Raw genomic sequence first — 12,957 nt, forward strand, 5'->3', positions numbered from 1 at the left:
TGGGCTGGAAATCCAGAAATTTGAAAACAATTTATAATCATTTCTCATTTTGTAACTGGAGTGTTAAAATTCAGAAGTAGGAACATGAATGGTTCAAGGCACATCCCAGTTTTATCAGGACTGGTGGCTGCTACGAGGACACATCTCCATCTATTCTTTCTGAAAATTGTCCTTATATTATCCTTAAGCAAGTTCTACCCCATATCAGCACCTTCTAAGTAAGTTAGATTCTGGACCCAAGAGATAGGACAGAGTGTAAGGTGATTGCTTTGCATGTGACCAACGCAGCTTTGATTCTTGGCACAGCATATAAAATATTAAAAATGTTGAGGCCCCCAGCTCCTTTTGGGGGGTGTTTTGGACCCATCCAGTGGGGCTCAGAGGTTGCTCCTGGCTCTGCACTCAGGAATTACTCCTGGCAGGCCTCAGGGAATCATATGAGATGGTGAGAATCAAACCCGGGTTTGCCACATGCAAGGCAAATGCCCTAACCACTGTGCTATTGCTCTGCCTCCCCAAACTCAATTTAAAAAGGATCATCTCTAACCATTGATGTTCCCATTTTTGTTTGATGTCTCTGAGTGTGTGCTCCCAACTCTGTTAGGGGTCATTCCTGAGGAAACGCACAAAAATGGCATCAGAGTACCTACAGGTGAGGTCCAAAATGCCTTCCTTCCAAAACAAAACAAAGAATAGGGGACAGAGAGATAGCATGAAGGTAAGGTGTTTGCCTTTAATGCAGAAGGTCATTGGTTTGAATACCGACATCCTATATGGTCCCCAAGCCTGCCAGGAGGATTTCTGATTGTGGAACCAGGAGTAACCCCTGAGTGATGCCGGGTGTGACCCAAAAACAAACAAACAAACAAACAAAAAAAGCAATTGGCTTTGAAGCTTGAGATAGATAGATAGATAGATAGATAGATAGATAGATAGATAGATATAGATATATATATTTTTTTCGGGCCACACCTGTTTGATGCTCAGGGGTTACTCCTGGCTAAGAGCTCAGAAATTGCCTCTGGCTTGGGGGAACCATATGAGACGCGGAGGGATCAAACCGCGGTCCTTCCTTGGCTAGCGCTTGCAGGGCAAACAGACACCTTATCTCTAGCGCCACCTTGCTGGCCCCGAAGCCTGATATTGTTTCAAGACAGTGATTATAGATTTCATTGTCCCTCATAGTATTCCTTTGAAAATATCCACACACGGGCCCGGAGAGATAGCACAACGGTGTTTGCCTTGCAAGCAGCTGATCCAGGACCAAAGGTGGTTGGTTCGAATCCTGGTGTCCCATATGGTCCCCCCTGCCTGTCAGGAGCTATTTCTGAGCAGACAGCCAGGAGTAACCCCTGAGCACCGCTGGGTGTGGCCCAAAAACCAAAAAAAAAAAAAAAAGAAGAAAAGAAAAGAAAATATCCACACATGTCTCTGCTTGATCATGCATATGTCTCAGACAATAGGTATTATCTTCTTTCTAGTATCTCAAACTCCTGTTACATTAGGACTCAAATTAAATCAGGGAAATGTGAACACATTCTTCCCACAAGGAATGCTTTACTAATCCCCAAAATTATCAAAACTTGATCGTGGTCCCCTTGGGTTTACAAAAAATAGTCATAAGTCATAAGGCTGGACTTGCATAGGAACAAGGGGTAGCCCTAGGAGAGAACCCACTTAGTCCTGAGGCTTGTGAGGGGAAGGGAAGAAAAATGGTATGTAGTGAAGGCAAAAGGATGAAATAAATAAATTTTCATGTAGAGAGAGAGTTCTGGAAAACCCCACAGAAGCCTGCTTCCCTCAGGGCTTCATTTCAGGCGACAGCCTGTTATCCAGTAGGAGAGTGGCCGGCCCTCACAGTGCAGCTTCCACCTTGCCCTGTGGAGAGAAACAGATTTCAGTTTCTACACACCCCTCACCCAATGCCCCATAACACCCCTTCAGCTAGTCCTGGGGTTCCCTTCATGGATGTCTACTCTGCTCTCCTGTGACCCTGACACTTCCTTTCAATTTCTCTTATCTGTGTGGCCTTTTCTCTTCCCCTCACCTAGCTTGGTGTTTCTACGTTTTCAGTTTTCTCCCTTGTTGCCAGGGCTGATAAATGACTTGTTTGTTTAGTTGTTTTGTTTTGTTTTTTGGCCACATCCATAGGTGCTCAGGGATTACTCCTAGCTCTGCACTCAGAAATTGCTCCTGGCAGGCTCAGGGGACCATATGAGATGCTAGAAATCGAATCTGGACCTGTCCTGGGTCAGCAGCATGCAAGGCAAATGCCCTATCACTGTACTATCACTCTGGCCCCTGGGCTGAAAAATGTTAAGGGTCAAAGTGGTAGTAATGTATAAGGCACTTGCTTTCAACTGGCCGATATAGGTTAGATCCTTGATCCCACCAGAAGTGATCAGTGAGGGACCGGAGAGATTGCACTTGTCTTGCATGCAGCCGAATTGGGATAGACCCGGGTTTGATTTCCGACATCCTATCTGGGCTCCAGAGCCTGCCAGAAGCAATTTCTGAGTGCAGAGCCAAGAGTAACCCCTGAGTGCCACTGGGTGCGGCCCAAAAAGAACAACAACAACAACAACAACAACAAAGAAGTGATCCTTGAGTAGAGCCAGGAGCACCACTGGATGTGACCCAAACCAAAGCAAAATGTTGGCACTGCCCTCCCCCCCTCCATTCTCTCTGGAAAGGGTCAGTCCTAAGCGTTTTCTTATCTGTTCATCATGAAGCTCAGAGAAGTTCAGTAACCATCTCAACACCCATCATCGCTGAGCTGTTTGGGACTGTCAACCCCTCTAGTGAGCAAGGCATTTCTTTTTCTATTAAAAATTTTGCTGCCAGCTGTGAGGAGAGGGCATCAGGGCCAGACACATTTGTGTAATTGCTCCCATGTCTCTAATCCTGAAACCAAGAGGTGAACCAGCAGACTTTGTGTCCCAGACCCTTGGCCTGGAATGGAGCCATTCATATGGCTGCATAAGACATTAGTGCCTGAACTTGAGGGGTCCATTCCCTGGGAGAAGAGAAAGCCAGTATGTAGGAGGCACTGTAGAGCCAGATTCACAGCAAACTTGGGAATATTTTCTAGATGTTTCCATTTGCTTCCTGAGATCCACCCCTAGTCCTTTATTTGGGTTCTCCGAGATATCTTATGTTGTCAAGAGTCATTCCCTCTGCTAGCTCAGCAAGTCAATTATTGAAGCAACCCAGGTTGGCTCCACAATATCTGAGAAAGAACCAGAAAATCCTAGGCCTTGAAAAACAGAGCTGATAGCCCTGATACCGGCTGACATTCTTCCAGACCCTGGAAATCAGTTTTTGCCTACTGCCCCTTCCTCTGGTGTGTTACATCCCATCTAAGGAAAGCACGCACCAGACGTGGTCTTTTCCTTCCCTGGTGCAGGGCTTTCCTCTTCTAAAAGAATTATTTGCCAAAAGGCCCACTTAGCGAAGTCAATCATTTGACCCTTTGTGTAGATCATTGGCAGTAATTCCAACATGGCTGTAAACATTACATCCTTCTCTATTTGGCCACTATAGAAATCCAGCCTCAGCTCTCCTACAGACAAAGAAATGCCAGTACCAAAGCCCGCCAAAAGTCTCCTGCTGAGCTCTTTTGTGATATCTCTCTCTCTTCTCTCTCTCTCTCTCTCTCTCTCTCTCCTCTCTCTCTCTCTCTCTCCTCTCCTCTCCCTCTCTCTCTCTCTCTCTCTCTCCTCTCTCTCTCTCCTCTCTCTCTCCTCTCTCTCCTCTCTCCTCTCTCTCTCCTCTCTCTCTCCTCTCTCTCTCTCTCCTCTCTCTCTCCCTCTCTCCTCTCTCTCTCCTCTCTCTCTCCTCCTCTCTCTCTCCTCTCTCTCTCTCTCCTCTCTCTCCTCCTCTCTCTCTCCTCTCCTCTCCTCTCTCTCTCCTCTCTCTCTCCTCTCTCTCCTCTCTCTCTCCTCTCTCTCCCTCTCTCTCTCTCCTCCTCTCCTCTCCTCTCTCCCTCTCTCTCTCTCTCTCTCTCCTCTCTCTCTCTCTCTCTCTCTCTCTCTCTCCCCCCCCCCCATTTCCTTAAAGATATCTGGTTTCTCTTTACCTGTCTCTTCATATGCTAATTCTAGCTCTGATCTCATTGGTTCATCCCCTTTTCTTTTCTCCCTGGCTACGCCCCCAAAAATCCATCTATATAAGGCCTGATTCAAGAAATAAACGCTCTCTGGCCTCTTTCTCGCCACTTGTTTTCACCATGTAATTCTGTGTGGTTTCATTTATTTCATATTTCATAATTCATATTTCATATTCGTCCGCTTGTGCATCCGCTTGATTCCCAGTGGAAAAATAAACCCACTAAGGTTTGATTCAGGGACTTTTATCTAATTATGATAAAAGTCCGCAGCACTGGTGCCACAGCCTCCATGTGGCTCTACCATCTTACTGAGTCTTAGAACATTCTCCTCACCAGTTCCTCATCCCTTCTCCTTTGGACAAAATCTTTTTGGCACAATTGATGGCTCCAATGAGATCAGTCGTGAGCAGGTCTGAAAGGGAGAAAAAGGCTCAGTGTGTGGACACAGAAGACAGTCAAAGTCAATGGAGACTCTCTCAACTGAGCAGAGGGGCCTGTTACCCACCACCCATTCTGATCAGCTTCTCAGAGGAGAAGAGGGGAAGAGAAGTTCTTTGAGTAGAGCCTGGTCTTCGTCAACTGTTCCTCAGGGGGCCCCAGTCAAACCTTTGCAGTCAATATGGCAAATGTTTTCTGAGTGGCTGATGTGATCATTGCACCAGTGGTGGCTGTTGATCTGGAAGATGCCATAGTCATAACTGCCATCTACATTTTCATTGACTTTTGATATGTTGAAGTCACTTTCCACAGAAGCCAGGCAGATCCCTTTACATGGAGAAAGAGGGAAGTGAGAGAGGCCTTGAGAAGGGAGATTAGAGCTGGAGGATAAAGGGAAGTAAAGAGTGGTCTCATCTCACTAGCTTTCACCCTTCAGTTTGCCCATACATCCATCTGTGCAACCACACACCCTTCTGTCCATCTGTTCCTTGGCATTTTCTCTATTTTGTTTTGTTTTGTTTTGGGGTCACACCCAACAGTGTTCAGTGGTTACTCCTGGCTCTGCGCTCAGAAATCACTCCTGACAGGCTCGGGGGCCATATGGGATGTCAGGAATCGAACCACCATCAGTCCTGGGTCAGCTGCGTTCAAGGCAAATGCCCTACCACTGTGCTTTCTTTCCAGTCCTCCTTGGCACTTTCTCAACTCAGTGGTCCCCTATCAGAACCTGAAATACAGCACCCACCACAAAGCCAGAGAAAAGACTGATGTGCAAGTCCAGGGTGAAAAGGAGAAATTTCTCCCAGAGAACAGGACCAAAACTCAGAACTCTCTGTGCCCTGATTGGAGTGCTTCTCCTCCGGACAGCTGGGGGGCCAAGTATATACTTCAGAAATGCCTCAGAGAAGCCCTTCTTAACTTCCCCTTCCAGAACAGTGTTCGGTACACATCACATCTCCCCAGATTCCTCCTGCAGCAGAACACTATCAATGATAAGAAAGGGTTTGTACATTGATGAGATGATAGCTTTTCTCTTTCCCCTCAAAAGCAAGCAATCTGATGAAAGGACCTCTGCTTATCTATCTCATCATCTGAAATCTGTGTGGGGACATGCCATAACCAAGAGGGGAAGAAACAGGGTGGGTAGGGACAGGGAACCCTACTCACAGTCACTTAGAGAGTACCCCCAAGCCCATCCATTACAGTTAGAGTACCCCAAACCCACCCACTACTCACAGTCACTCAGAGAGTACCCCTCATATCCATCCAAGTCCTCCTCCTTCAGCAGCTTGGCCAGGTCACAGCGGTAGATCACATGGGCCTGATGGGTGGCCAGAAAACAACTGGCTATGAAGAAGAGTAGCATCGCTGTCATTGTCATTGAGGATAGAAGGTGCTGCAGGCAGTGTGTGATCCTTAGAGTGACTTCCTGCTGTCTGAAAAACTGTGAGAACTGGGGAGAGCAACCAGGCCCTTGCAGGTCCAACGATGCATTTATAAAATGTTTATTGACACCTATTTAATGGGGCAGTACTGTGAGTAAAGGAAAGAAAGAATAAATAATTGGGGGGGGGGGGGCTGGAGTGATAGTACAGTGGGTAGGGCATTTGCTTTGCATTCGGCCAATCTAGGTTTAATCCCGGCACCCTATATGGTCTCCAGAGCCTGCCAGGAGTGATCTGTGAAGTGCAGAGCCAGTAGTAAGCTCTGAACATCACCAAGTGTGGTCCAAAAAAAACCAACAAAAAGAATAAGAATTACAGACAAGCAAGAGTATTGTTCTTTTATGGGGGTCCACACCCAGCAATGCTCAAGCACTACTCCTAGTTCTGCACTCAAGTATCATTCCAGGTAGTGCTTGGGGGACTACATGGGATGCTGGGGATTGAACCCAGGTTAGCTGAGCACATAGCAAATGCCCTATCCACTGTGCTATCACTCCAGCCCAGCAGTAATTATTTTTTCCCATATATGTAGTATATAATCCTCACTCTCCCCCAATTTAGTGCCTCCAGAGGTAGCTGAAGAAGTGAGGAGCTCCATCTCTTCTCTAGGGGTTCCCTCTGGGGGTTCCCTTAGAAGCAACATCACTTCCAGCAGTGCATCCCCACCTCTTCCTCTGTTGCTTACCTCTCTCCTGTCCCTCTCTCACCCCTGCTCACAGCTGGCTGGAGGTTCTCCGTGAGAAACTGTAAGATGAAGCTGTTTGGAGTTGGAGCCTCCTCTTCCTCATAAACCATAAGCTCTAATCCCACCCAGCTCAGAGCTCACCATGTTGTGGAGAACATGGGAGTGCTGGTGACCCCTGTCTTTGGAACTCCACTTCTATGATGTCATCACTCTTCAGGAAATCCTCAGGTCCTACCCATGCAAATTGGCTCAATCCCCTTTGTTTATGAAAGTACAATTACATATAAAATGCATAAGCTTCAGGCACACAGCCTTGAAATTCAGCAAAGGAATAGGTCGCATTAAGTCCGCCACTGAAAACTTAGTCCTATCCTTTATACTATAATCAACTCCCCTTTTTGTTCCTTTCATTTGGGAGCCACATCTAGTCCTGCTTAGGGTTTATTCCTCATTCTGTGCTCAGAGATTACTCCTGATGGGGCTCAGAGGACTATTATGTGGTGCTGAGGGTCGAGCCTGAGAGGACTGTGCAGGACAAGCATCTTAGGCTCTGTATTTTGTCTCTGGCCCTAATTATTGGTCACTTTAACATTGATTTTTAGGAGCTGGAGTATTAGCACAGCTAGTAGGGTGTTTGTCTTGCATGTGGCTGACCCCTGGTATCTATCCCATATGGTTCCACAAGCCCGAAAGCAGAGCCAGGAGTAAACCTCGAATGCCGCAGAATGTGATTCAAAACAACAACAACAACAAAAAAACATTGAAAACTCTCCTACTTTGTTCCTTTTGGATTTGGGGTTAGACCACATCTGGCCGGGCAATCATAATCTCTGGGATCATGACTATGTATTGTGAATCCACTGCATTCGTTGTGTAATGAATCTAGTGGCCACTAGAGGCCAGCAGTGGCACATGTGAATTTGCCACGCACAGAACAAGATTACGAATGAGCTACCTAGTTTGGGAGGTGGGCGCTGAAACCTTCATTTCTCACAGGATCAGAGCTGGGATTTCGAAGTTTTTTCCTTATTGATCCTTCAACACCAAGAGGGCACCCTGTTCTACCATAAGAGGGGGGCTGGAGAACATATCTGGCAGTGCTGGAAACTGCTAAAGGTTTTCAGGACTAGAGATGTGGGGCTAACTGGGGTTAGCCATATGTAAGGCAAGTTCCTGTACTGTCTCTGGCCCCAGCTAGAGCCTTGAAAAGAGTGTCTTGGGGGCCATATAGACAGTGCAGGGGTTCCCCCAAGCTGGGGTACAGCTCTGGGTATAGCTCTGGAGGCTCCTGAGCACTGGTGGGTGGCCAGGGGATCCCAGGCACCCCAGAACTCACACTGCCCATATCCTCACGTCCTTTCACTGAGCAACAGGTCAGATTGGCCAAGAAATGCCATGAGAGACACTACTAAATGCCACTTGGGAGACCTAGAAATCTAAAGGGACCCTGTAATTATAACAAATGAAAGGGGCAGGAGACATAGTACAATGGGTAGGGTACTTGTCTTGCACACAGCTGACCCAGGTTTGATCTTCAGCACCCTAGATGGTTCCCAAGCCCCCCAGGAGTGATCCCTGAGCTCAGAACCAGGAGTAAACCCTGAAGCACTGTCAGATGTGGCCCCCAAACAAACCAACAAAAAGAGGGAAGAGCAGGGACTTCTCCAGAGAGAAGAGGTGAGGGTAAGGTTTGCCATGAAGGGAAAGATGAATCACACATCTCAGGTTGAAATGCAGGTAAATCCCAGGACAGGGGGAAGGTTGTGGGCCCAAACTTGTGAGAAGCAGCTTATATGGGTCATAAATGTACCCTACAGAATGGAGACAGAAAAGATATTGGGCCAGAGTGACAGGACAGCAGGAGGGTGTTTGCCTTGCACACAGCAGATCTGGGTTTAATCCCTGGCATTATACATTGTCCTCTGAAACTACCAGGAGTAGTTTCTGAGCTCAGAGCCAGAAGTAACCCCTGAGCACCACTGGGTGTGCCCCACCCCAAAAGACACTGGGTCTGAACAAGCCTGGGGGCTTCAGTGAGCAAATCTTTTGCTGTTCATTTATTTATTTTTTTCGTTTTGGTTTTTGGGTCACACCCAGTGGTGCTCAGGGATTACTCCTGACTCCATTCAGAAGTCACTCCTGACAGGCTCAGGGGACCATATGGGATGCTGGGATTCGAACTGGGGTCTGTCCTGTGTTGGCCTCGTGCAAGGCAAATGCCTTACCACTGTGCTATCGCTCCGGCCCCTGTTCATTTAAATTTTTTCATTGGAGGATTCACCCACACCTAGCAGGCTTACACCTAGGATCACTTACATCAAGGATCACTCCTGGTGGCACTTGGGAGACCATCTGGGTGCCAGGGACTGTGTGCAAAGCAAGCACCCTACCTACTGTATTATCACTCTGGCCCAGAGTAATTCTTTTGGAAACTGGTGCCTAGTGTGGTACGAGCTGTCCCTTTCCCTATCTCAGACCTTCAAAGTGTGGTGGAAGGTTCTCCAAGATATTCACACTGTACATGCCCGGTACTTTTAATAACATCAAGAGTAGGATTATGAAAATATTTTCCTGATTTGAGAACTTGGGCTTATGGAAGGGTATCAAGTGATCAAGACAGGAGTCTTCTGTGTAAGTGGAAAAGAAACAATGAGATAAAGCCTAAGCCATAAAGAGGGAATTGATCATTTCTGTTGCCTAACTACAGGCGAGTTCAGGGTTCTAACTGTTGGACCTTTCTTTCATTAGGTAATTGCTCCCCATTCCCTTCTGTCCCAGCCCCTGGCAACCGCCAATCTGCTCTCTTCATGAATTGACCTGTTCTGGGTAATTCCTATCAATGGAGTCACATGATTTATGACCTTTTCCGTCTGGCTTCTTGCACCAGACAGAATGTTATTGAGAATTGTCCACGTTGCATATGTCAGTTCCATGCTCTTCTCAGGGCTAATGTCCCTCATACAGATACTCCTCAGTGTGTGGGTTTGTTTTTCTCTTTGCTAAGGTAAACAAAGCTGCTGCAAACATGCATTCCCTGTAATTGTACCGGTTTTCAGTTCTCTGGGGTGGATTCTGGCTAGAAGAACTGTTACCCTCTGCCCTCTAATGGGACCTAGCATGGGTCGGAAGAGAGGGAAGCCTAGTAACCCCCCAGGCATTGAAGTACTAGGATGCTAGGTTCAAGCACTGAATGGCCAGACCCACAGAATGAGATTAAGCATAGCCAGTGTGACTCCCAGGAGTAGTGCTTGGAAGGTTCACCCTCCCCACCAAAAAAAAAAAAAACTTAAAAATTCATTGTTAAATTTCGACATTGAATTTTGAATTGAAAGGGAGGTTGTTTTGACTCCAAGAAATTTAACAGCCTGCTTTGCAGCGTTGGATACACCTCCCTGCTGTCCTGGTGCCTTCCACACATTGCAATCATCTCTCTTGACAGCCAGTGTCACCTCTCCATCTGGGTATTTGCAAGGCTCTAACCTCTAACCTGGAAGTGACCTAGATCACTTCCGGACCTGGACAGTGGGCACGGGAAGCTTCTCCATGCAGGAGGCCTGTGGGATCTGCTCAGTCCTAACACAGCACTGATCTAACTCTCACCTTTTGGCCTATTCACATCTCCCCCAGTATTTGAGCTAAACAGGGAATCAGTGACTCTTTCCCACCCCCCAGGTTTAGTCATTGGGTGTTGGCGGTTTGCTACATTCCCCGTTGTGATGCCTGGCACTGAGACTGGAGCACAAGTAGGCAACCCAGAAGGATCTTTCTCTTCCTTTTCCTTCCTCCAGGCTTGTTCTTTCGACTCAGGAAGCCAGATGCTTTGCAGTTTAATTACATGCTACAGTTGGAAGCACAGAATGTCAGAGCTGGAAAGGAAGAGTCTTATTATAAATAACAGCGACCAACATTTATTGAACATTTACTCTGTGCCAGACCCATTGCCCCACATCACCTCATTTAACCTTCTTAGCAGTTCTAGAAGCATCAGCCCTGATCTATAGGGAAGAAAACGGAAGCTTTGGAAGGTTACAGAACCATCCCCAAATCATGTGGAGTAGGATTCAGGAACAAAGCATTAGTATTAGTCAGTGAAAAAAGAATGTCCCTGGACTGGAGAGATAGATAGTACATAGGGGTGGTAGAGTGCTTGGCTTGTACCCCCTTGACCTGGGTTTGTTCTCTGGCATCTGAATCCCACCAGAAGTGATCCGTGAGTACTCCAGTGTGTGCACCCTAAAAACACCACACCACCAGCATCTAGTCTGTACCCTGCATACCCGCAGAACATGGAACACCATCAGGCCAAGACCAAGGGGCCAGGAAGTGCAGGCCCCTGGTCAGCACAACTTCTGTGCAGACTACCTGGAGTTGCATTTCAGCAGCAGTACTCAGCATGTGGGTATCAACGATGTTACTTGTTTTTGTTTGTTTGGCTTTTTTTTTTTTGCTTTTGTTTGTTTGTTCTTTTAGGTCACACCCAGTGGCTCTCAGGGGTTTACTCCTGGCTCTTGTGCTCAGAAATCGCTCGTGGCAGGCTCAGGGACCACGTGGGGGGGCCAGGATCGAACCACCATCTGGCCTGTGTTAGCCACATGCAAGGGCAAAGACTCCTTTACTGCTATGCTATCGCTCCAGCCCCCATCAAGGATGCTACTTGTTTGACAGTCAAGGGAGCCAGAGAATTGAGGTGAGCAGGGCACAGATCTGAGGTCCCAGGCTCTTTACACAGCAGACGAGAGCCCTTGGTCTACCACCTGTTTCATGATAAGTATTGATTAATTGGGGCCCGGAGAGATAGTACAGCAGCGTTTGCCTTGCAAGCAGCCGATCCAGGACCAAAGGTGGTTGGTTGGTTGGAATCCCGGTGTCCCATATGGTTTCCCCCCCCGTGCCTGCCAGGAGCTACTTTCTGAGCGACAGCCAGGAGCAACCCCCTGAGCACCGCCGGTGGTGTGACCCAAAAACCAAAAAAAAAAAAAAAAGTATTGATTAATTGGTTATCATTGGGTTCCCTTTGATTAACAAAAGAGTTCATCAAGTACAAAAAGCATGGGCAGAGACAGATATATCAGAATCTGGAAAAGATATAGATAGATAATCTAGAACCATAGACCAGACAGACAGGAGAGTTGTGTGGTTCTCAGGACTAGTGATCGCTGTCTCAGCTCTGTTGTCTGCTGCCATTTCTCTCCGACTGTCCCAGTTTAAAGCCACTGTCGCTGGACTACTGGGTAGTTGTGGGGTAGGTGTGTGATGTGGGGCTCCTACCACTTTTCTCAATGTACATATGAATTGAGCAGGTACGAGTTCCAAACTTGATGATATGATGATGAAGATGATGATGATGATGATCGATGATGAAAATGATGATGATGATGATGGTGTGCAGAGAGTGAACCCACATATTGACACATGCACAGGCAAATGGTCTACTCTGATATACTCCCCAGAAACCTTTTAAAGGGCAAAGGATGGGCAGGGCAATGGTGTTTTATTTGTAGCAAGATGCAGTAAAGCATTATTAACCTTCCCCTTTCCTGGAGCCATCATCTGGACAGGAACCAGGTCGAAAGCAACTTTTGCCTGTTCCAGGAAAGCCTTGACCAAACAAATGCATAGTGTCAGGCAGGGCGCTGAGGAGAATTATCTGAAGCCACTTCAGATAATAAATGATAGTCAAGGGTTCTTAGTGCTCTGAAGTACATTGTCATACAATGGTTATCTATGTTCACGTCTCATGCCTGTGCATACATGCACATATGCATACACACATCGGGGCCCCAACTGAACACCTAGATGAAGCCATGCTTCATGCTAGAGTTCCTTATTTATGGTCTTCCACAACGTAAAGCATCTGCAGACTTAAACATTTTTCCTTCAGATAGGTGCATCTAGAAAGTGATTCTAATTAGATGGGAAAGGTGCTATTCATTTCTGAATCTGGGGGCGAGAAGGACCTGACCTCGAAGGCAAAAGCAAGCCAGAGAACTGAAGATTTATTTGGAAATAGCAGTGGGTAGAACAGAGGATTATCGGCAGCATCAAGTGAGGCCTTTCCCAGGGCAGTCAGACTGCCCAGATGCTTCTCCAGTGCTGGGCAGGCCACTTGTCACTGAGGCAGAAGATAAGAATAGTTTTGTGTGGGTGGCAATGGCAAGACACAGCCTCCGGTCTTGAGAGAGGAAAGCTGTTGAAGGATGCCTTCCTGGACTCCTGATGTCCCTCTAAGACTGAGAGCAGGAGGGGCCTTTTCTTGACAAAGAACCAACTCCCCAGAAGAA

At 47.1% G+C, this 12,957-nt stretch overlaps 1 protein-coding gene across 1 annotated transcript; it reads right to left on the reverse strand.

The window, feature by feature from the left end:
- Positions 1-1,808: 1,808 nt before the first annotated feature.
- On the reverse strand, positions 1,809-5,921 carry LYZL6 (lysozyme like 6). The gene is made up of 4 exons (XM_049781425.1): positions 5,783-5,921; positions 4,715-4,873; positions 4,442-4,520; positions 1,809-1,878 (listed from the first exon to the last, which is right to left on the reverse strand). The coding sequence occupies exons 1-4, from the start codon at positions 5,919-5,921 to the stop codon at positions 1,809-1,811; spliced, it is 447 nt and encodes a 148-aa protein (XP_049637382.1).
- Between the last annotated feature and the right edge of the window lie 7,036 nt (positions 5,922-12,957).

This window comes from Suncus etruscus, chromosome 1 (genome assembly GCF_024139225.1).
Source record: "Suncus etruscus isolate mSunEtr1 chromosome 1, mSunEtr1.pri.cur, whole genome shotgun sequence".
NCBI lineage: Eukaryota > Metazoa > Chordata > Mammalia > Eulipotyphla > Soricidae > Suncus > Suncus etruscus.

Coding starts and splice junctions, on each gene's coding strand:
- LYZL6 (XM_049781425.1), bottom strand. CDS start 5,921: ATGACAGCGATGCTACTCTTCTTCATAGCCAGTTGTTTTCTGGCCACC. Junction 4,521..4,714: donor TTGCCATATTGACTGCAAAG/GTTTGACTGGGG, acceptor TCTCCCTTTCAG/ACCTGCTCACGACTGATCTC. Junction 1,879..4,441: donor GGAGAAGGGATGAGGAACTG/GTGAGGAGAATG, acceptor TTCTCTCCACAG/GGCAAGGTGGAAGCTGCACT.